Source organism: Myzus persicae, unplaced genomic scaffold (genome assembly GCF_001856785.1).
Source record: "Myzus persicae strain clone G006 unplaced genomic scaffold, MPER_G0061.0, whole genome shotgun sequence".
In the NCBI taxonomy this organism is placed as follows: domain Eukaryota; kingdom Metazoa; phylum Arthropoda; class Insecta; order Hemiptera; family Aphididae; genus Myzus; species Myzus persicae.
Genome location: NW_019103984.1, coordinates 148381 through 174845, shown reverse-complemented (window position 1 = coordinate 174845; position 26465 = coordinate 148381). Strand labels below are relative to the sequence as shown.

The window sequence follows — 26465 nt, the reverse complement described above, 5'->3', positions numbered from 1 at the left end:
CGTGTATATAATATATTATACCGTCTGTATATATATTTATACGCTATAATAATATATGGATTGAAAAAAATTATGGACTTTATAGACGACGCGGCCGTGCATGTTCTCTTATCAACATTTTATCAATTTCCATGTATATATAATTATATTTTTTAATAATATTGTATATACTATATAATTAATATATGTATACTTATAAAATATTTTATATTCTTATTTTTTTTTTTTTATAGAATGGAAGAAACCGTACGGTCATTGCTTCAATACAAATCCAAGTTTGAACAACTGAAACAAGATCGACACTCTATAGCCAACTCCTACGAAGTAAGTCAACGTTTTTATTCACATGAAATCAACCGTATACGCATTATTCATTTATAAAACACATCAAACGTACCTCCTAAGTACTATATATATAGGTAATGGAACTTCATATTATAATGTCGTATTTCCTGGGAAATCGCAATCGATATTCGTAATATTTTATCCAAATAATTTTTTTTTAATCGTTATGCGTAGGTACTAGCTATTGATGCCCCTACTCATGGGTTATAATTTTATACTGTAGGTAGACCTACTTATAATCGTATTCTGCTTAGGTTATAACCGGCACATAGCGGCATAACTATTTAGGTACCTATAGTAATATAAAACGTTACGATTAGTTGTTATTACGTATAAGGTGTCGTAAATTATAATATAAATGGCGTATAATAAGCACATATTTTGACCCTCACGATTTTTTTTCAACGGTTTCGAAACAAAAATTAAAATCACTCGCCTTGGTCGTGGAAATATTATAAAATACACGCGCGTTTATAAAAATGATTTATTGTTTTAGCTTTAAATACGAAACGAAATACGACGTGTTTTTTCGTTTTTGTATTATGATATGTTATTCGCCCGTACATTTATATACAGGTAGGTACCTATAAGAGCCAGGAGGTACCCGTACCGTGAATTTATGGCATATTTTTCCCTTTATATATTACGTTTGCGTGTGTGTGTGAAAACGGCAGCCAGCTAGTTTTCTCTACATTATTTACTCCTCCTGTAATTGTATACATAGGCATGCGCCATCACAATAATACATTGGTATAAACCGCGTGGTACATACGTGGTACCTCAGTTTTCTAAGATCATACCATTATAACAGGACCGGGCTGTAACTCGAATAAAAGAATTTGGCCCGTATTATACATTTTTTTTTTTTTTTGCACGTTTATTATTGGTCAAACACGCATAATAGTATATAGACTTTTTTATTATAGACCGCACATGTTATGCGAGGGTTACATATTATTATTATTATTATACTGTACGGCTGGAACCGGGTAAAGAAAAATAAGTCAACAACTTTCTTGTAACACAATAGTATAATATAATATTATAGAATAAGAAAATATAACGAGATAATAGTGTATAATATGTGTATTGTCGTGAGGGGTCCGGCGGCGGTCGACCATACGCGTATGTATTACGAGGTTCTGTATCATATAATTTCATATTATTTGTTTTCCATTTTCGCCGCGACGTAGACGATCGCGAAATTGAATTCCGCGCATGATTCCGTCGTTATTTTTTAATCGACTGCCTCGGGAACGCTATCCGCTTTATACTATATGTACGTATAATAATAATGATAAGTTATAATATACACACACTATACACATTATACACTGCCATGTTCGCCCCCGCCGCTGTATAGACGTACGCACTGTATATATATATATATGCAATGTGCGCGTGTCAGTGCTGTGTGTCTGTGCAGCGACGCCGCACAAAGAAATCGTATACACCGAAATTAGGGTGGACTGCCCTCCGAACGTGACCCTTTTTAAAACCGAATTTGGTTTTCGCGTTTAGCATCGGGGGTTTATTGTTTTCTATTTTCTATTTTTTTTTTTTGTCCACCTCCCCCAACCACCCACAGCCGTCCGCGCCCGTCGGACACCGCCGCCGACGCCGCAGTCACAATCGCCTGCAGTCGTCCCCATCCGCCACAGCTCTATAATCCTCGGCGGGTCTCGTCTCTCTATAATACTGCACCGCTGCAGTATGCACTTATATATACACATATAAACTAATATATATATATATATAGATATGTACTCACTCGTATGTTGTTGTCGGGCTTGTCAAAAAAACTTAGCGTGGAAAAGGGGTTTCGGGCCTCGGGCAAAATATCGATTGAACGGATATAAATGACGTCACCCCCTCACAGTCGTCTCGGTCGTGGTCGTGTTGCCGGAGACGTGTGTATACTCGGGGAATACGAAATTAATTGCGGAGACACGCCACGCACGACCAGGAAACACCGCGCCCGCTTGCCCTCCTTTTTACCCTCCCGCGGTGGACGACATATTATGTATATAATATATATATATATATATGTTTGTCTTCTGTACAATATGTACATAATAATATATTTAGACACAGAGGCGCTGACACGGCCCCGATGAAGAGGAAACTACGATTCTTCGACGAAACGCATTCACTTATCTATACGCGTGATAATATAATATTATGTGTGTATGTTGTAGACGTGTGCAATTGCAGAGTCGTTTACCCGCCGAATGTGCCACAAACCCTTCCCCAGAGACATTTTATGCATTTAAATTATACGTCCGACGGTATATAAGCGGTATATTATGCTGTATATGCGGTATATGCGGTATATGCGGTATATACAGTGTATGCTGTGGGTACATCTACGATTATATGCACTCGAAGAGTGTGTAATATATAATTGAATTATACATTGTAATAAGTAATAACTAATAAGGCAATAATTGAAGATCATCGGTTTTTTTAAATGATTCTTTATGTAATCTATCTTATTCTCATATTTTATCATTCGCCGTGGTACTTATACTATTGATTGTTCCTGCCGGTTTTAAAGAAATTATTTAAAGGTTGGACATGGTTTTCTTTACCTTCTGTTTTTGATCTCTGTATGTTAATTCAGTACCAGGAAAATTTTCTTTTAGTACCCACCTACATATAATATTGTTTTAACAGGCTTACCGTGTGAATGATATGTATCGCGATTATTTTTCTTGTCGCGTTTCGTCCTTCTAACCTCTATCGTCGATGTCGTTTGTATTTGTTTTTCCGCTCGCCGTCTGGCTTACATAAATAATTATAAATAGGTACTTGATATATTTGAAATAATGGATTTGGAACGTCCGGCAATCACGTCCGATTTAATTATTTGACATTGCGTTTACTTTGTCTGCATACAATCGCACGCACGCCTATGGGTACAAAACGTAGTAAAAGCGTTAAAAAAATATTGTTTGAAATCGGAACGTTGACTGATTACGAATGACCAATGTGCTGATGACTGATCTACACGTACCCATGACAATATATTGTGTATTGTATATGCAAACTCGATATACACGTGTACACCCAAGTACTATAATGTATTCTATGTCCGATGCAACGAGACACGAAGTAAAAATCAATGATAATAATGACAACAGCTATATATGGTGTACAGAGTGTTCCAAAAAGAATCTACGGATTTTGAATGACCATAACACCTGTATTGAAAAACGGAACAAAATAAGAAAATATATTTCATGAATCCTTACGTTCCTTCAAATGTCAACGTAGCCACCACCCATGTAACACAAACAATATCGGGATGGTATTCGAACTCCTCCACATTGACACCGTGAAGTTCGAAGCTTCCTAAATCTCGACTATCCACAACACTAGACAGGTCTTGCTGCAGATAACCGGGTCCAGCAACTCAATTCTTGGCCGTCATGATCATCAGACATCAAACAATGTGACTTATTTCTGTAGGCCTATGCGGAAGATAAAGTTATTGTTTCGCTAATTACAGTCACGTTGGTAAATCAGTGCATTCTTTTTCAAACGCGCTGTATTATACAATAGTATAATAAAATATATAAAATCGTTTTTTCGACTACAATAATAGGCAAAACGTGACGATAATTAATTTCCGTTTCGACGTATTGGGCACACATAAATTATGATGTATGTATAGTATAATATAATAATATTATTAATTCGTTATTTGTACATGACCGAAAATCGAAAATAATAATATTATGTTAGTTTTTTTATAAAATACAATAAATGTATGGGCAATAAAATATTTGATGACAAACAAAACAATAATAATATAATGTTCGTTGCACCGATATCGATTGAAAATAATTAAATTAAATTAGATGCAATTCTGGTGAAAGAAGCTATTGTACCATTTGTACCCTATATATAGGTTTCGCGAACAAAAACTATTATTCGACGAACTCAAAACTTTGATTTAAAAACAAATTTATTGAATTTGATTCATAGGTGAAATTAGAAATTCCACGGGACAACAAATTATCCATCTTTAGATTCAGTTTACATTAAATGTACGAAAAAACATTTTTTTTAAATTGCTTATGACATAAATTCCATCTTTCAATACAATATTGGAATAAGTAATTTGAAAACTATCAACAAATTGAGATTAAGTTGTTGCTCTTATCACTGGATATCGTCGGTTCTAACGATCATGACAAGAGCCATAGCTAATCGCGGGGAAACATGACTTACCAATTATATATTATGTATATGTGTCACTACTCACTCGGTCGTAGTTATGGGTCGTCATCGATAAAGCTTGTAACCTGTAATATTCCTATATGTATATAGGTACCTTCCTATATATTATGTATTTGAACTTCGACGTCATACGACCGCAATTTACCATTCAAGCCGGGCCCGAGGGGCCGTTTAAGCGTCTAGTGCGTGATTTCCACACGCGCGGGGGTCGGTTTGTGGTAGCACGGGGGGTTTTGTGGGTAAGGGTTGCGGGCGACCCTCCCCCGGTGGTTTCGACTGTGCGTCGCACAGATAAGCGAATTTTTACGGATATCTCGCGACTCGTGAATCGACTACAATCACGCGTATCTCCAACCACGACAAACCGTATAACCACTTAAAATTTATGACCAGTCTGGAAAATATAATAATGATAATAATAATAGTGATAATATTTTGTGTATAGAGGGCTGAGGTGGCAAAATTTGGACTTTGGAGAGGGTTGTCCACAAATGGCCGTTGGTAATATTTAGGTACTTAATCTACATTATACTGTACACGCCAAGGTTATGACTCTTCCATCACGTATATTATATATATTATGTTATATGAGTTTTCACCACAGAGTGTATCGAAAATATCTATGTATAGCTATACTTTCGCTGTCGAAACCGTATCGAAACGTTCAGACTCGCACCATAATCCATATAGGTATAACCACAAGTACGGTATAACAATTATCACCATGGTAAATGATTGCGCAATCACAATGTCTGATCATCGAAAATCCTATTGACTGAAGACGGTGACAACAATAATATATTATTATGAGCTGTGCTAAAATATTTCGAGAAGGCTGATATACGGTGAGGTAGTTTGTGGGATAGGCATATCATAATAATATATAGTGTTCGGATAACTAAAATCCGACGGTGACCAAATAAATTCATGTTATTGTAATACGTCTATAATATGATGATATAAGTTGTGGTCGAATATGGTAAGTAAACTTTATGAATGCATAATAAATTATTTTACCTATGCATACAAATTTATATTTGAATTAAAACGATGTTTATAATAATATATTGCATACTCTCGTCGATTTCCTTTTAAATGATTCGCCTCGAAATTCACTCCAAGCACCGACCAACTAACACAAGTTAGCGGAACTTTTTCAAAAATGCATATAAAATAAACCGAATTCAAGTAAATGATTGGACCTATCCAACAAAGTCCAACAAACTGAAATTTGATATTGTTTTTGAAGTATTAGGCAACATGTTGGCCATACAATTGGTGAGTGAACTTAATGAATCTTTTTGAAGATAGATCATGGCTTCTAATTTTTTTAACAAACATCGAACAATTTGTGAAGACATTTCAACATTATCATCAAATTTATTGGACAGTTATAAATAAATTCTGTTACACGTGTGTGAAACTGAGTTCAAGGATGTTGGACATCATAAATGTACTATATAGTTTTAGAGTACACACAACAAAATAACAAAATCCGATTACTATAGGTAAAACATAAAAAGTGCAGTGAATAGTGATTGATATTCTATTAATGTGTAACTGTATTATTATTATTCGTTTCTACAATATGAGAAACTAATGTTACACATGTTACTGTTAACACATTTTTATATACAATGACTTATTAGTTATTATACGCACATCCAAAAAACAATGCCGACGGCCTCAGGGCAAATAACTGCTGTTATTTTTATCGTGCGTATTATTAAAGAGGCTTTCGTGATATTTCTAAAACATGTATAGCACCTATATCAGCCACTTTTGAAAATGTCGAAAATGTATAAGTTAATTATATATTTTACTTTTAGATACGTATTTTTGTTTCGGATATAATTTTATTTATCCTGGCTTTTTTTCCTCCAGAGACACTTGTTTTTTAACCTGTTATCCGAATTGCGTGCGCAAAAACGAATATCGATTGTCCGCCAACAAAACAGAACATTCTTTTCCGTTTAAATGTACTTCACACGACAATTATTATTTTAAATATCACGAGTCTAATTTATATGTAAGTATACGTAATAACTCGTAGGCTGCAGTGGTATAAGCTGCAGTGTTTGTTCTAAACAACGAATAACGATAATTATTATTGTTTTGTACAGATAATATATATAAGCGTGTGTTAACTATGTGTGTGTGTGTGTGTGTGTGTAATATTGTTGAAATTTGATTAAAACGAGGGTCGCCTCCCGCGTTTAATTATCGTGATCTAATTTGCACGTACGTGAGTTGTATAAAAAGCGCTCTTTTTCAAAATATATATTAATTTTTTCCCCGTTTATACGCATCACACGCGTGCAGGTCTTCGGCTCCGTTGATGAAATATAATAAAATAATATTATGTAATATTGTGCTTACACCGCGTGCGACCAGCAGTAATAGTATAAAGATGTTGTAGAGACGTAAACGCGTTCGACCTACATAATAACACTAAATTTATTATTTAGGGTAGGTACTGATGTGAGTATTATATTATTAAATTGTACCCGACGATTGCTTAAAAACTTAATATTTTAATTACCACTAATTCACTTAGATGTACTTACGTCATTCACGTGAAATGAAAACATCAATACGATATTGTGATGTCCATTCAATTAAAATGCGTCATATTTTTGGTTATCGAAATTTAGTTTTTGACGGCTTAATATTTTTTTGAAATTATTTGACTCTTACTGTCGTAAATCGTGTAAAATGCATTTTCATCAACATATCAGACTAAATATTATTTATGTGCTAATAATGTACCTACTAATAAACCAAGTGATACTTGTATAATTGCGTCCATAAGAAAGCGCAAAAAATTAAATGTCATTTTCCCTCTTCTGCAAAAAGTAAAAAAAAATTACTTATATATAGTGCCTTTTAATGGAACGTTCTCGCGATATTGTCTTTTTGAGGTGTGCGATTTTTTTTTATTCAGTCCGTACACACATTATGTATAATATAGTACTTTTATACCACCTTTTTGATTATACGGAGTGGTTCTCCGGTTCTCGTATCTTTTTCAAGCTAGTATTCTCCTGAAGAACACATAAAAGATGATTCTTAGTTGCTAGCCAACGTTTGTTGGAACATTTTTGTCTTCAGATTTTTCATGCTATTTTTCAGAAAATTATACAAGCATCATAAATTATTGATAAAACAAGATTTTTAATTTATGATTATATTATATAAGTATAACCGCATATACAGTTTTAACGGATTTTCAATAAAATGTTTAAACATGTATCATATCAATATTGAATACAATATTAAACATTAAAGAATTATTTCTTAGTAATTTTGTCTGTAATAATATACAGTAAAACCTCCTTATAACGGATCGCGTTCGAGATCATCTGATTAACCATTATTATTTGCGATTCTATGGATATTATTATAATTGTCTTCATATCGAGTGTCCGTTATAAAGATGTTTTACTGCATTATACTGCTTACTAAAATTTTAGATTAAAATCATTAGGTTATGAGTATTGTTATTTACGCCATATACGCTCATTTTACCACAGCTACAGCAGTTGGAAGTGTTGACAACAGTAGTTTTTCAAAACCATGGGAATCGTGTTCAATACATTTAAATCCATGTTTGCAGAGAATGGACAATATGTTATAATAATATATACAATCTTTTAGCCGTTCATAAAGTTGTATGTATTTATTTCGGTTCTAACGAAACGTCCAAAGACGGATTACACCGTGAAACTTGTATATTTTTATACATATGTACATATAATAGTAATAATATTTTGATGCGCTCGACGGTAGCACGTCAAAAAAAAAAAAAATACCAAAATAATAACAACAAAAAAAGAGTTACAAAAAAAGTTACACGTTCTGCTGGAGAGTCCCCTGGGTGGCGCACGTGTTCGAAACTTTCCGGAGAGTACCCTTTTAACGATATTAATATACGCGAAACGCACGCCTCAGTTTTCGGTTTTATGTATGTATATAATATATATAATATAAAGCATCATTGCGCTCATCGTTTGGGTTATAGCCGCATACACGGTAATACGGTATATGGTATGATGTGAAAAATAATCCAGTCGCGTTTTTATCGATCTCCGTCCTATTACGCGCATCGTGATATTAAATTGTTAATCATAATCGACTGCGCGAGCTGTATATATATCATATTATTATATTATTATCATCGTCTACCATATCATCTACGCCCTACGGTATATAAGTGAACGACGTTGTGTTCTAGTAATATAATAACATAATAATATAATATAAACGACGACTATTACAAATTATGATAATATTGTACAAGTCTTCCAAATCGCCGCAAATCGCATAAAAATATGGTCGCTCACGAACCGCCGACAGCCGTTCGATTTTTGGTTCGGAAACAAATATTTCCGTTTTTGTTTTTCTTACGAATTTGACACTATAATTTCGGCAAATGAGTATGTTTTAGTAAGAGGTGCATTGGGCGGAAGATTAAATTGACGAGCTGATAGAAGTACTGGTATAGGTACTTTATAGGTATGACGCGGTTAGGACAATTATGTACCTATAATACAAACTAGGTAGCTTTATTACTATGCTTGTCGTAAGAAATAATACTAAGTTAGGTTTATTCATGTATAAAATATGTAAACTGGCCAGGAAATGGATTTTCTATAATATGCGTGTTTTTCGTACAATTTCGAAAAATATATCAAAGTATAGCTAGTATTTAGTACCTAATATACGGGAATGTAGGTGCTTCACATCAAACCTCAACGATTCTTGATTCATCTACATATAAATTGTATATATTATGTACTTATTATGATAACCCCACCCCCCATATTAAGTTAATATCTAAAGCACTGCGTTCTATATTACAATATAGGTACTACAATAATAATTATCGTGTCTCGTCATACAATTCAATCATTGCGTATACATCACACACAGCCTGAACCTGGTCCGTACATCTTCCTCGTTCAAACGGAATAACAAAAATATTATATACGTAGGTACACATTGTGTAAGACTGCTGTAGGATATATAGCAGTGTACAATATGTATTATAACTCTGTCACGTGCCGCGAGTGATGAATCCGTCTTCTTTTCGTTCTTAAATCAATAAACGAAACGAACGACACGCTTATCGACCGCGGCTTGTAGATTATAATGTATTATATACATACGTTTAGTTGATTTAAATAGTGCGTGTATATACAAGTATAAGGAAGTCGGCGGCTTCATGACCGACTGAAGGGGGACTAAAAACTCTCTGCAGTTGTTTAATGGGTCGTGATGGGCCGCTCCGCGTATGTGTACACACAGTATAATACTCATGGACTGCATACACATTTCAAATTTTAATATAATATTGTGTATATATATACTATACAATAATATATGTGCGTACTGTGCACACTAAATCGACCGTTGTGCCGTAATGGCTGCTGCAGCACTATCCGTCCTATCCGCGGTCTGCTTTCGTGATCCCAAGAAAGGGTTAATAAACTTCGATATGTTAAATTTTAATCGATCCAAGAGATTATAATATATTATTATTATACATTTAATATGGCCTGCACAGTGGCGTTTGGTTAGTCTGCAGCAAATCTTATATTATCAATCACAATATTATGTACATTATAGTGCATTATGTATAATATTATATACCTAAATATACTGTACGTTGCCGTATACATAATTAATAATTATAATAACTTTAAACCGACCCCAATTCCCAATCATATCGCGCACAACAGATACTCAGCCGAGTATAAACAATAAACATACATATATTGTTTTACATACGAGTATTACACACACACATAGACGCTCAGACACACACACATATAAACATACATTATGCATTATGCATAGTAATTGTATTATAGTGTCGATATTAATTAAATATAATATTATAACAGATATATAATGTGCAGATTAGCAGTATTAGGTAACTATTATTATGTGTTCATGAAATCGAAATGTATATTATATGCTGATAAACACCTAATATCAGTGTAACTTTAACGGCTTAGACAACATTTAAAATATTTAAAAAATATTATAAGACTAAAAAATTTAAAATTTAAAACTTGTATTTTGTGGATGAGACACAAGTTATAAAAGTGTTGAAAAACAAAGCAAGGATAACACTAACTGAGTGTCAAGGATTATGTGAGCACAATTTGGCGCCAATTGGTTCAGTATAATTTCCAAGTATTTAAGCTCCATACAAACGTTCATTCTTCTTCTTATCGTGCCGGTACTGGGCCTATGTATTACATTAGTAAATAAATACATAAAGTTATCTAAAAATAAGTAGGTTAAAATATAATATATTTACGTTCATTTAAATATATATATATGTATATACTCGCAACGTTCCTAGAAATTGATCTTTGTTGATTGAATATATTATAGTATATAGTTTGATAATATTATTGTTATTATTACGAACACGTTTTTCGATAATTTCGATCTAATGAAATGACGTCTCTTATAATAGCATACCTAGTAAAAGCCAAAAGGGTGTTAACAATCTTAAAGATAAATTGTGTTTATTTAGTTTTGAAGAACACGCGTAACAACAGTAATAATGATATGATGTCCCACGATGAATGTCGAAATATATGCCTCCAGTTATTAGTTAGGACATAATATATACCTAGGCATAGTTTGTGGCACGAACTGCAGCTGCGCTTAAATTTCCGGTATCGTATATTATATTGTATTCTACTATATGGTTTTATATATAATCCTCCTCCACGCCCGTCTATAGAACGACGTCCGGAACCAGTTTATGTGACACACGTGTGCAAAAAAAAAAAACAAACGAAAACGCTTCACGCTCGGGTTTTTTTTTTTACTACTGTGTATAATAATTTAGTAATATATTATGTAATCACCATGACAACGGCAGCTCAATCGTCCGTGTAAACTGCGGCAGTTAACTCGGTCACAGTGGCGGAGGACGGATCTGCCGTCGCGGCCCTTTATAACACACCTAATTCATATATTATTATGAAATATAAGCGTATAGTCCCGACGACCGCGACACCGCGGTCTTGGTATAGTGTACGCACGTGGTATTCGACGGGTCTGGCTGGTCGTACGGACATTTGTGTACACAATTTCGTATCAAATTTTATGACACATGTGTTGTGTGGTGCACTGCACTCGCGGACTTGCGGACCACAAATTACACATAAATATTATATATATATATATCATAAAATATAGTGCGTGTGTGTGTGAACGCGCGATGTATGTACAGATCGAGCCGTGGCCGTCTCTCGGGACTGAACCGCCACCGCCGCCTCGAACGACCGGTCCCCGAGCGGTCTCGTCGCTTCATTACCGAGCGCGAAACGACCCCTAGCTATGGCACACGCTAGCCCGATTCCCACCCCGCCACACCTACGTTTAGCTCCGATCGAGGCTTATTATTACCTCACCCCTCGTCACAAATATATGTGTACGTCCGCGTGTGTGCATATACACGTATATTTATACGTACATTATTCACGTCGATAGTTCGTTAGCGACGATGGTGACCGGCGGCGGGGGCGAGAGGGTGGTTTTTTTTGTACGCGCTTTCATAATAAATACCACCCGATCCGTCGGGAGAGCTGTCTCCTGCGTACGACGCACCCCTAAATTTGCAGTGTTTGAGTATGTATATACTATATATGCATCGCCAAACCGTTCCCGTGAAATAACGACGTCGTGGTTGCAGTGCGTTGTTTGTCGTGTGCGGTTCGATAACCGAATGTCAGGTCGTAGTTGTTTTGGGTGTTCGGGGAGAGATATTTTGAAAAATAATGAAATCGCGATCATTACAAAAAATAGTAATAAAAATATGTATAATTTATTCCCAACCCAAACGGTTTTCACTTATATATATATATAGACGCAACAGCAATACATATTATATGGTCCGCCTTGTGTCTGCAGTTGCAGTGACCTACCGCACCGTGGATGAATTTAAACCCTCGATATTATTCCCGACGTGGCCACCCTTGTTTTTGCATGCATCACGTCGAATTAGATTATGTTTCAATGCGCATAATATTAAATATCTGGAGCTGTTTGTATTCTATAATATGTATCCCGTCGACATTGACGATAACCAAATTATTGCGAGCAACATCAAAGGTCAGATTGTATACCTAGTGTTTTATAGCGTATAATGTACATATTATATAGTACATAAAGTAGACATTTGCCGTTTCATTTTGCCATGTCACATTTGCTTAACTTGTTTGGAATAATTCCTTTTAATACTCAAAACAAACAATTTTCATACATTATCCGACCGGTAAAAGGAAATATTCAAATCGTTGAGTTGGACTTATAAATATTCAGGGTCTTACAAACTTTGTGCGACAAAAATGTTGGTAATTATGTTGATTCTAACTCGATTCTTTATACAATTTTTTTCACATGGAATTTGGAAGACCCTGAATTTATTTTATATTCGTTCAACTTCACAAATTCCTGGATATACCTTCTTTATAAATTATTATATATTTTAATTTTTAAATATCACTTAATTTCGATTTTCATCATCTGCATGTTATCAGTTTAACAATATATATGATATTATGTACAATAAGAAAATTAAAAAAAAAAAGGAATTAATAACCTTAAAAAAAATAAATTGAAGTATCTTTAATTTAATTAATTAATTAACTTGGAACCTATCACTTATGGTATCGACGTACAACATGCGTATAAAACGACTTGATTTGATTATACGTGTGCTTATTATTATTCTTATTGGATCTAAACTTTTATTGTTGTCTCAGCATTCTCAGCCGTTCAATAAAATGTTTTCGACATTTTGATTTCACCCCTCGTCACTTGTCGGCCTCGGGATACTTATGGATTTTGCCGAAAAACATTTTCAAACGGGTTTCGTGTATACGAATACAGAGAAAATACGAGTTTCTTAACTACCTTCCTTATATATTATCTGGAAACATCGACTTTCCGGGATTTACGTTAAAAAACAAAATGCAAAGCACTTAATTACCGCCAGACGACGAGAAATACGCGTAATATGTTTTGCAAGGACTTTGAGCGTGATGATTAATAGGCGGCAACTGCGAGACTGCAATGATCCTCAGAATGTATTTAATTTGATTTAGAGCGATGCATACCGGGATTAGTTTTGTGAAATAGTTTCCGTCATTAGTACACGGCTAACTCGTAGTAAACGTCGTGGTGTTCTTACAATTTATGGAGAAATAGTATTTGTTATAAATATATACATTTTACAAACGCCCTGAACAACTTGACGCGATCACTCTCGGTTTGTGAGATTGAGGACAGGATCAATTACAGGTCACTTTTCGTGACTTTGCATCAGTCGTAGGGTGTGCATGAATGCTGGGTTATAACTTATAGACTATAGGTATATACAGACTATACAGTTTATGAAGTACGCATTGGCAACCGTGATAAATATGATATTCAATTTGTAAATAATAATTGCAAGACCGACGAATTCATTTTTTACTTACAGTTTTTTGTAGTTTCCTTACAGTTATGAAGGGAAACTACAATACTGTGAAAATCGAAAAACGATTGCTTTGAAATAACGACTTAAGAATCTATTCTCAATTGAAGTAGTATAACAAATTAACAAGCCTGATAAAAAATACGGAAATATACTCATTCTATATTCTGTGCAGCCAAAACATAACCCGAATGATTCACAGTTATTCAAATTGTAGTTGAATAAGTGACATTTAAAATCAATATTTTCAAAATGTTCATAATAAATTGTGGAGCTTCCGATACACTCCACACTTGTTGGGAACATGACTTGTTTGAAATCACGTCTAGGTTAAAGTTTTTTTAGGATTGAGACATTGAGTCTTATATTATATTAAATGCGCTGAATAATAAACCTGCAAGATATCTGTTGAAAACCGGCGCACCGTAAATGTTGGTGTAATCTCTCTCGACTTCCTGCCTGAATATTGAATAATATTATTATAAAGGCTATAGAGGAAGCGAAAACAGCTGAATAAAACGACAAACAAGTCATTGACGAGTTCATACCACTGTGATCGCTCGAAAAAAAACCCGCTGCAAGTCGGATTCGACTCCACCGCCCCCCGATTTATTAAATATTTTAAAACTAAAGATTATCGTTTAGAATAGGTGATTCACGTTTCAAGTCGAAATTGTTTTAATATGTATACTAATATTGGCATAATATGGCGTTTGGCCGACACCGCACACGCACTCACACCCCTCTGAGTGGAAAATCCCGCAAAGCCTTTGTATTAGTCGTCGTATTATGTACACGATATCTCGCGCACTCGTGTTTTATTATAACGATATAATACGCTCACTGTGTACCCATATAATTTGTACATTATTATAATATATATGATATATATATATATATTATTATGTCAAAGTTATATTTCCACCGTACGTAATGAAATCGCGAGATGTTTCCGCGACGATTTCCTGATCTCACCCCCACGAACACGCGCAAAGTTCCCAAAACGATCGGAGTGCAGGCTGCGTGTGTGCGTGTGTGTGTCGTGTATGCATGTATGTCGTGTGTGCACACATACAGAGCGGTCCGAGGCGTAAATCGGAGTTATGCCACGAATGCGGGAAAACTTGAACACGCGGTGGCCTGTACTCTGCGTAGGTATATATACATTTGTACACAGCGAACGAACGTGCAGAATTGCCCGCCGAGGCACCGCGACCGTGCGGACGTGGTCGGGTCGGCGGGTTGGATTTATATGTATAGTATAAGTTTGTAAGCTGAAATGCTCGGCTAATTAACACTGCGACTTTTGTATACTGGCGGCGCGACGGCGTTTGACTTGGGTCCCTCGCCCCCTATAATAGGTCGTTACATAATATTACTAATATATATTATACATACATATATATATATATATATACACGTATATACGGGTCGGGTGGAACGGGTTGGGAGAAAGTGCGATGTGCATATATACATGCGACTTACGTGAGTATACGAACACCCAGCGCGTGTGTGTGTGTGCGCGCGTTGCTATTGCCGGGTGCTGTTAATTTTCCATCCTCGCCATACACATGCGTTGGGCTTATACAATGCCTAAGCACGATAAATATGTACATATTTTTATACATCTGTTTGTTTCCAAATAGAATTTAAAATAATAATCTATTTTTTTTTTATTTGCTTTGCGTGTATTGTGACTTTTGAGCTAAATATAGCTTACTACTAAAAAAGAATTGATCTATGTTTATAACGCACGATTTTCGCTAAGTACGAAAGTAAAACTCAAAGAGCCGCCTTCGTGAAAATCCAATGAGGAACTGTCCTCCTAACTATACAAGTAAAATATAATACAGGTGCTCTCGGAAAATAATACAAGTCTCAGTGAAATTAATTGGATCGGATTGCCTTTTGTCGACGGCACGAGGCGAGTGGTGACGAACCGTCGCCATAATAGGCCCTAGATCATAAATAGGCTGTACCCAGTGGCGGCGCGAAAGGGTTTTTGTGAGACAAATCATCGCGAGCGCGTTCATCGAAATTAGTAGTGATCGTCGAGATAAACACAGGAAAACGGTTATAATATGCGCGAGGCCGTTATATACATTATGTATTATTATATATACTATACAAAGTCTGGGCGCGAACATTTTCATCTCCTCCGTGTTATATTATTATATACGCGCTCGCGTTTTAATATAACTTTACGACGTATTATAAAAGTCTCTCCCCCTCCCCGTTTAAATGCCCCCTTGCCTACCCCGTCCACCACGACTCTCACTCATTCTCCGCGCATAGCAGTGTATGTGTCTATCACTCTACTCGTTTATGGATCCGACGAGGGTGCCTCGCAGATGTTACACACCCCTTATCGTACACTTAACACTCCGCGGGGCTTGGGGGACGCGAGGCGAATATTGTGCTGAATTCGGTGTTTTTTCCGTGTATTTTGCTCGCTATCTGGGATATATGAACGAATTAAGTAATCTCGGGCGCGTTTTTTATGTAACAACAACGAAAAAAGGTCGTCCTCGAATATTGCATAGTCGCCCTGTTACTCAATAAGTATTATATTTGCATTATACGAACGGGGCGGTATCTGCTGCGGTCTTAATAATATTTTCTATATTATTATATTATTATATAATACATACATAACTATTAACTATATACGTGTACGGCACTACGACCCTCTACCACACGACTTCCGAGTCCGTTTTCTTATCGCACCGCCTGCTCTTACACTGCAGCACAGGTGTGCCGCTGCCGCACTTCTTGTATAATACTCGCACTCGTGTATATACGCATAACAGTTTAATAATATATATTATCACAACTATAGCGCTATTAGGTAGGTATGTATTACTATGTCATAACCCCGCTCCGCGCCTTACAGGATTAATTAAGATAAGAATATAATTTCGGTACTCGGCGAGCGAATCGCGTGCTCGAAGACTCTATACATAACACGCGTATATAATAATATTACTGCTGCGCATAGTTCGTCCCTGCTTGCCGCTGCCGTGACCCTCCTCCCACCACCAACCGCCACTTTATATTATAATATTATGTTGTATACCTCTGACCACGTATTTGGTTACGTAATTAGTCGACGTTTTCGTTTAGCGTGCGCGCACGAAACTGCGGGTGTGGGAATTTAAACGTCCCCCGTCTAGTGTATTATTAAACGATTTCGCCGACGACGAGGGCATAATGGGTAACCTACCGAAAACAGTATCTGACGCCGTATAAAACTCGCAGCGAATATCGTATATTATGCGATTATATATTAATATATACGTGGGATGCAGGTGTAATAATAATAATAATAATAATAATAGTATGTATTTATCGGACGTGATTCGCGGGCCGATCCGAAAAAGGCTTTTACGACCCGATAATGGCGAAGGGCGAGAGGCGTTCGGTAATAATTGGCGGTCGTCGCGCGCTTATATACTCCGAGCACCCGGGAGGACCACTGCAGTCTCACTACATCCGTCTCATCCAAAGCTTCTCTACACCCGTCTCCACGACGCTATATGTGTGATTACAAAACTTTGCCAATAAAACCGTGTCATTGTGGCCGACAACGACTGCTTCTTCCGTGATATTGGTACCTACACATTATTGTATCGTGCATGTATAGGTGTGGACCATAAAAACAACGCATTGCGAATAACGACCTCAAATGTTCACTGTGAGTCGTCGATATAATATACGTACCATTTTAATCGATTATAGTTATACCTATATTATATGAGTAATATAATAATATACGTATATTGGTCCGCTTTATATAATATACCCACGGTTACACGGAAAAACACTCTTCAGCAGCCTCACGATCGCGATTAGTGCACCGGGTAGTGGCCCCGAAATCAAAATATAGGTACTATAATAAATGATATTGCAAAACAATATACTTAAAATATGGTTATAACTTATAATACTGCCCTGTCTCGTTATTAACCTTTTACAATTGCATTGCTTGTAGGTAAGACGATCATTGAGCAAAAAAGACATTAATAACCGGCCCACTGCTAAGTAGTTAAATATTTTCAACTATTTGTGTATAATTATTATTTGGCAACTGGTAACGTGTTTAACCACACGGTTTACTCAGAGGCGAGAAAACAGCGACAGCAGTGTAATAGTGCAAATAATTTATCAAAACAAAAAATAAACGCGCATGACTATTAGTACCGTTTTTCATGAATATTTGAGGGAGGATTTTTACAACTTAACCGCCATGCCAGTGTGGGTCAATCGGATTGAGATTAACTTCAAACATTTTCATTATAATTAGGAATGTAGTCTAAGTTGTTCTTTCTCATGCGAAAAGGTTTTTGCAAACAATTTATGGACTATGTAAAGTGCATTAAGCGCACACTAGGCTTTTCAGATGCTTGAGTTTGTTTCTTTCTTAAACGCTTTTTATCGTATTCTCTAAATGAAGCAGCTGATACCAGTGCTCATGCACATATTTGAGTTACCTGCTAAAAAAATATGCTTTCTATAGGTTCCAACAATATATTTTATTATGATTTATAAAGTACCTAAAAATAACAATATGTGTTCATTTATAAAAGCTATTATTTTTTTTTCCTAGTAATTTTACATTGATATTTCTGAATATGATTGTATTAACTGATCCAGCAAGTTTGCATATCTAAGTACTATATATTAAGTATCTCATCAGCATTTTTTTTTTAAACTTCGTTCAGCTGACTTGGAACAGGAGGTACCTATTTATCATTTTATATTTTAATTGTAATTTGTAATGTTTGTATTCCTTCACTCGAGTCCACTCTATTATTAAAATTATAAAATAATGGCGATTCTAGTGCTGTATAATATTCAATAAGCCTTTTTTTTCTATTTTTACTGATATATTTTATATTAGTAATTATTAATTATATATTATTCCCACAGTCTGTTACAAAACAATTTTTATACTTTCGATTCATAATATGCGTTTAATTACTGTATTATAAGATTTATATAGTAGTATAGAAGGGTGTTCAATACCTACAGATAATCAACGTGGCCATATGCCTCAGCGGTTGACAACAAAAGGAAGGGATTTAAAATTATTTTATGCCGACCGCAATGGCAGGTGCAGCGCCATGAATGCATGATCCTTAATCGGAAGGACGTTCAATCGATACACATACACCATACACGAATTATACATATATCCGTAGTTTGTACCTATGTATTTTACGCAATCGTTTCGGTCGCGCGTCCTGTGAAACATCTGTTTGCTTTCACCGGAGACCTCTACGCGTGTATATATACTATATATACTATATATATGTATATGTATTATATTGTGTACAACCGATAGGTACCTTAACTACTATACAGGCTGCTGCTGTTCTTCGAGTCGCTAAGGCTAGGGGAGCGTGGCCCGCAAAAGCGGCTCGGAGAGAAAATCCTCGTCCGCCGCCACCTGCACCTGCTCAAGCCAATGCAGAGAGTTTAATTGAAACGTCAGGGACAGCAGCTGACAGCAATTAACGGAATCCGAGGACCTCGTGGGCTTAAACGATATTAGAATACCTCGGAATATATATAGTAGCAACGAGATCGGCCCCTTCTTCTGACGCAGGTACCGTGGTAAAATACGAAGAAAGTTACAACGTATTTACGCAAGTCGCTTACAACATGCCAGACCAGCTGGTTTTTGCGTCGAGCTGGTTTCCCCCCCCCCGTACCCTCGAGGAGCGAGAGGTGGTGAGATACTGTTCCCAGTGATAAGGAAAAGAAGGTAAAACGTAATAAATTCCTCTCCTCTCTTCAATCTATTTCCACCGTGTCGTTTTCGTCTCAAATTTGACGACTAGGGCGCAGACGTTCGTTTCTTAACGTATTCTTTTTTCATTCGCCGCCCTCCCATTGCATCGTTTTACTCGATTACAATAATATCATCGTTATAAGCGACCGCCGTCACCACCACCCACGATCTATGGTGATTGGTGAGCGAGTTTAAGTAGGGTGGAGGGATGGCCAGTGCTGAGGACGGGTCTCGGAGATTTATATTTGGCCTCCACTGCAGGCGTGTTCGCTCTGTGGTCTCGACTTTCGACGCCCATGAAAAAAAACTTTGAGAGTATATATGATGTATATTATTATAAGTGTAGTGGTTAAAGTCTTGCGAAAAATGATTTTCTTTCCTCATCGCCATAAATCGTCTCGAAATTAAGAACAAAAATAAATTAATACTGTCTTTCTTTTATTCAGTGTACCATATATATATATATACACTTTAAATATGATATATTTAACGTCCGTAAAAGTGTACGACGTCATGACGATATAAACAAAATTGAAAATTGTAATAAAACGACAGTAATAATATTATTGTATAAAACGCTGCCGTTTCGTCGATATTATAATATATACGTTATGTCGTTTTTCTCGGTTTTTGTCTCCCGCTGCTGCAATTTCAATTTCAACCACTATCGTTGTACATTATAACATGATATATATGTTTATTATACATATTATACCGGGTGATTCATTTAGCGTAGGTCACTCATTATTCAGAAAGTACTAATGTTTTGAAAATATTTTTTTTACATGGTCTAAAGTCTTTAAAAGATATCGTTTTTATTAAGAAATATATTTTTAAATGTTTTTTATCCATATAATTTTTTTGAATTACAACATTATAAAGTTTCAATTTCATCTTCAAAAGCTGAATACTTTTTTGAGTATTTTGATAAATATCAATCGAATTAAGGATAAGTAGAATATGATGAGTCATAACTTTATAAGTATTTAAAGTCTTGATGAGCGGAGTAGTGGACCAACACTTTACGGGCTAGCCACCTACCACTCCACTCTGCTCATCTATATACTATAAACTGCTGATCCAAAATTCGATTTTTATGTATCAAAATACATAGAAAAATATTCGACTTTGGAATATGAAATTAAAACTGTACATACAATAAAACTTAAGAAAATGTTAAAGGTAAAAATAAACTGTGTACACAATATTTTTTCAAAAACTGTTTTACTTTTTGAAAAAATAATGAGTTCAATAATGAAAGAATCACCCGGTGTTCATATACATTATGATGCTACTAGAGTCCAACTCACGTTGTTTTGGTTTTTTTCTTCAAGTTTCAAAACATGCGTTCAATTTACATAAACACGTACGACGGTTTGAATAATTTATATCGTATGTGTAATACACCTGTGAATCCGTGATTCGTAAACCGTCTGTTATAACTGTTTTCAGCTCTGGACCACATATTCCTATTCCTTATTTTTTACAGGCTCTCATCGCGATACCGCCCTAGAAACACGCTGACCTTTTCGAGGTGTGCCGCCGTCAAGGTATAGACCGAATAATATGTTTATTGTATGCCTACATTATAATATAATTACCATCGTCAATTGTTCGTTTTAAAAAACAGCTGCCGCGCGGTTATTGTTTATTATTATGAATTTCTGAAAAACTGCTTTAATAATAATATTATATAGGTACGCGACAAAAATATTTATAGGTGTATACAACTACGGTTTTAATCTCTTTTTAAAATATTAAACGAGTATTATTTATAGTACATCTTTCACGGGGAAAAAAACAATGTAGGATTCAGCGAATTCCGTTTTGTTTATTTTCCCGGACCGACAATAACTTTCAAAAATAATTAAGAATTAAAAATTCACGCACTTTTCCGTTTTCAAGTTGTGCGAACTCGACACTCAACGACGGGAAACAACCCTTTTTTCACGGAAAATTATAATTAGCTAATATAATATAATTAATATTTCAATTTCATTTTTTTCGGCAATGTTGCATTCGTGAGGAAATATGCCGATAAGTGATGACTAATATAAATAGGTACAAAGCGTGGCAGTAAAGGTTCAAACTATTGTATCAATAATTGAGATTAATAACAATTGCTGCAGCTGTTTATAATTCGCTGCAAGGTGGTTTTAATTGACTTGCGAATTTTTTTTTGCATACAATTTTAAACTAATAACGACTGGTTGATTTGTGTTCCTATATTGTACCATAAGTGAAATTATTCTCGTGATAATTATATTCATCGCACACCACAATAGTTTACTGCATTGACGACACTCGTGCAAGTGCATTGTTTAATTGCGTTAATGCATTTTGTTCATAAAATCATAATTATATAATTACCTATTATATATTCATATATCATAAATCATAATATAACTTTTATTTTGTTTTCATAAAACTTTTTTCCGGATTCGGCCAACCGAAACGATTTATCTGCATTTTAAAATAAATCTACGCGTATTCGAGACAAAAAAGCACGCGGTAGACGGTACCTATAAATAGTTATGTGTACATAATATATAATATTTTTACTATATTATATTGTACACGCCGACGCTTGGGCGGTACGCGCAGGAAGCCAGAAAATGATCATAAATTTATTAAAATTACTACTCAGCCCACACTCGCGTTTCTCGAGGGGTAAAATTCTCTTCTTATAGCCTTTATTATCCGCTGTAGCATATAATAGTACGCCTAATATCATTATTGCATTCGTTCCATTAGGTTAAAAGCTTCACACCTAAAAAAGTCTACACGTTTATATATATTTATATACATGTTGCGCAACGTGGCAGCCTACAGGTAATAATAGCTCCATACAGAACCTAGTATAATATACACAATATAGCAATAATATGTTAATTTTCATAAATAAATGAACACATAAAAAAATGAATGACCGTTTGGAATACGTGGCTAGCGTATGCCGTATACGGAAGTCTGGTGGGTAGTTTGAAAATTGTAAGCATAAAACCGGCCGGCGCGGGAGGCCCCGCAGTCGAGAAGTGTTTTCTTTGAAAAACAAAATATTATATTATATAATACCCTCTGGCCGGTCTGAAACGAACAGCAGACCATATAATAACTATAGCAGGTAGGCATATAATAGTATAATATACTATAAGCGCTGCTCGTTTTAAATACGTTTCGAGTGTTATTAAAATAATAATTATATATACATAGCAGCTACCTCGTGGAGAATATTATTTGCGAGCCGCTTGCTATAGGTGCATAATATGTAGTCAATGCGGCTTCGATATCGATAATCCAGGGGGCCCCTTCTGCAGATCCCGGTTTCGGTTATAATATCGTGGAGGACCACAGGCATTGCAAATCCATTGCATGCCATAAAATGTCGAGGATACGCGAAAAATTAAAGTACTTATGCCCATGGATTGCATGAACAATCATTAAACATTTAACGAGTCAATATAGTAATCTAATATTATGGTCCCCGAAACATGGTGGTTTAGTCAGTTTAATGGTCCATTACATTTTATCGAATCATATTAAACCAATACATTTTTCATGCATTGTATATGTATGTTTTCCGCCATCATTCTGTTGTTGTATTTGATTTTTAATGATACATAATAGGACCACATTTTTTTTCTTAGCTTATGCGTCATAATTATTATAAAATCATTTTCATAATTTAATTGATTAAAACAATCACGGTGAATAAACCACTGCGACTTAACTGATTATTAGTCAGGCGGTCACCGTATCGAATGGTCTACTCCTCGTCCGCTACCACTTCCAGGTACAGGTAGACACACTAACCTACCGTGTCGGTATCATCGGTTGCCGCAGAAATGATGGGGTTGTAGAATAAATACTATAATTATCAATCGGTGGTTGTCGTTTCAAAATTGAGTGTGTGTGACTGAAATATTGTTTACGCCAATAATTACAATGTGGTTCAGTTATGGGCGCATAGACATTACACTACTGGGCAGAGCATGATTGTAATTCTAGCAGTCTGACGTGGGTGGATCTTGGTGTACAACCAACACATTTGCACTAGAATTTTTCGATTTTTCAATAATTGTTATTATAAGTTCTATGATTGGAAATAGCTCGATCCACTATAGGCTGCAGACCTTCAGGCTAATACAGCACATGAGATGAACGTGGACTGCGAATTGTGTTTGTAAACATGTACGTAGAATATAAATGTTTCGTGTGTTTGTACGTACACTTGTGATCTATTAGTAATAGCCACGACACGTGTTGTTGTATACAACAATATGTTTGTATTAAAGTAATGAATCGTTCTCAAATCAATATTACGAAATTGATGAGAACCAAGGTGGATACATATATATATATCCACCTTGATGAGAACCTTTGCCGTGGTGATAGCTCGACTTTTTTTATAACTTTATTATAATACTATGGCTCGTCATTACAATATTTTGTAGATAAAAAAATACAATATAAAATCAGTAACTCGATATAAGTATTACACTGATACTCTGAAACAAAGCTGGCACGAAATCGTTTGGTCACTGCAAAGATCTGTGTTTCCTAAATTCGGAATAAATTGTTCACGAAACACAAACACAAGTATAAAAAATAATTATACGATTCCGGTGTGTATTGATTACACACAATTTACACAATTACACAGCACTTGTGATTGTAATAATAGTACGTTCAAACATCAAACAACTTGCGAGCTTAATACACATGATATTTGATTGTTTGCGCTTACAATGTATATGTTTTAAATACACTATTACAATATTATAGGAATATTATTGTAAAAAAAAAAAAAACACTGATGGGGAAAATCGTGGTTGTGACGCACTGCCCTACGTAATTATTAGACTATTTCAGACTAGACGGCAGACAGTCGAGTGGTTTTTGCCTTTGAATAAAAAAAGAAAAAGATACAAGTGTCATGCGGCTGTGAGGTTAGGCTCAGTCGGAAGCCGTGATAGCAGGCTTTAGGTACGCTGCAATAAAATGTCAAACAGCGCGTAAATATTGTTCAAAGAGATTGATGTCATCACTTCCAAAAATGTGATGAATTACTTACATAATATTATTATCGAGCATCGTCCACAAAACGCCGCCCGGAACACGCGTTCATAGCTTCGAAACAAGTTGTTAACGTCACGAAATCGGTAAAAAAAAAAATAAATAATAAAACAGATCGGGTGTTATAATATATTTCTGAGCAGAATTTATGCGGATTTTTCAACTCTCACACGTGCATTATAAATATGTATCATCACCCGTTTCGGCGGGTCATCTGTTCGCGATTGATAACACAATCGGAAAACACGCGTAAGTCCCAACGGGCTCTCCGCCGCCTCGGGTGTAAGACCTTTTTTCGTCGTGCATAATTTAACACACGCGCGTGACAGGTTAAACCTCTCTCGCGTTGCTTTTACCCGAATTTAAACGAACCATTTATTTGTACATAATTCAACGTACCGCTCGTCTCTCGGCCGCACTTTAATCGTCTAATGACAATTGGTAGGTAGGTATATATTGTTCTGCTGCAACATGCTGACGACGACTCTATGTGTACTGTTTTTTTTTGATTTATTTTTTAATCCGATTCAGAGGCTATAATTGTATTAATCTTATTATGGTGATTGGTATTGCATCCCAATATGTTTGCAATATCTCGGTGATGCGAATATTTGTATTTTTTTACAAGTCTTGGTGCGGGAGATCAATAACTTATGGTTATCAATTATGTAGGTGTATTATATTATTGTGTAATCCATTTTATATCTAACCTATATGATAACCAATAATAATCTACTTTAAATAAATACATTAATCATTTTCTGGTTAAGCTAATAAGTACCAAAAGTCAATTCCGTTAAATCGACTAAAAATAAAATACCTATTGAAGGAAATTTAAGATTATTCGTTATATATTTATATTATATAGGTGGGTAACAGTAAACAGTCCGTTCAAGAACCTTTATACATTATATTTTTGCTAATTATACCGTTACTATTGGAATAATATACATAAATCGTGTTTCAGAAAATGTTTTAAAGCGTTGTAAAATAAATAGGCAGCATAATATTAAATTCGAAATCAAGATTATATTATTCTCCGACGACGTGAAATGTACCTGTTGGCTGTTATATGCCTACCTCGTTTGGTGCAATTATGGAACATTTTATAACCATCGATCGATCGTGACTCGAGGGCGTAGGAGGAATTAATATAACACATAGGCATTCGATTATGTTATGGCGTGAAGTTCGATTAGCGTCGAATCGAGCGAAATACATAATCACGATCGATGATTATGATGTATTATATTAGAATTATTTTTAAATTTAAACTCCACCTTTTGGCCTGTGAACTATCGTTGACCTAGTGTGGTGGCGACAATGATGTAGTCATTATAATGCCCGCATTTCACGTCTTGGCAAGTCTTCTCGCGGTTATCGGTCTTACCGCGGAATCGATGTACATTTATTTCCAAGAGAGGCCTTTGAGCCTTGAGGCTTTTACCCGACCGTAAAGTTTACGCAAACACCGCTGCACATTTACATTTACACGCTCAC

At 35.5% G+C, this 26465-nt stretch overlaps 1 protein-coding gene across 1 annotated transcript in view; it reads left to right on the top strand.

Annotated features, from left to right (window-relative positions):
• The first annotated feature begins 234 nt into the window (after positions 1 to 234).
• The window catches only part of LOC111037214, a 39566-nt gene continuing 13335 nt past the window's right edge, over positions 235 to 26465 (top strand). The window contains exon 1 of the mRNA XM_022319621.1: positions 235 to 324. Coding sequence (XP_022175313.1) covers positions 235 to 324 — 90 coding nt within the window. The remainder of the gene's footprint in view (positions 325 to 26465) is intronic.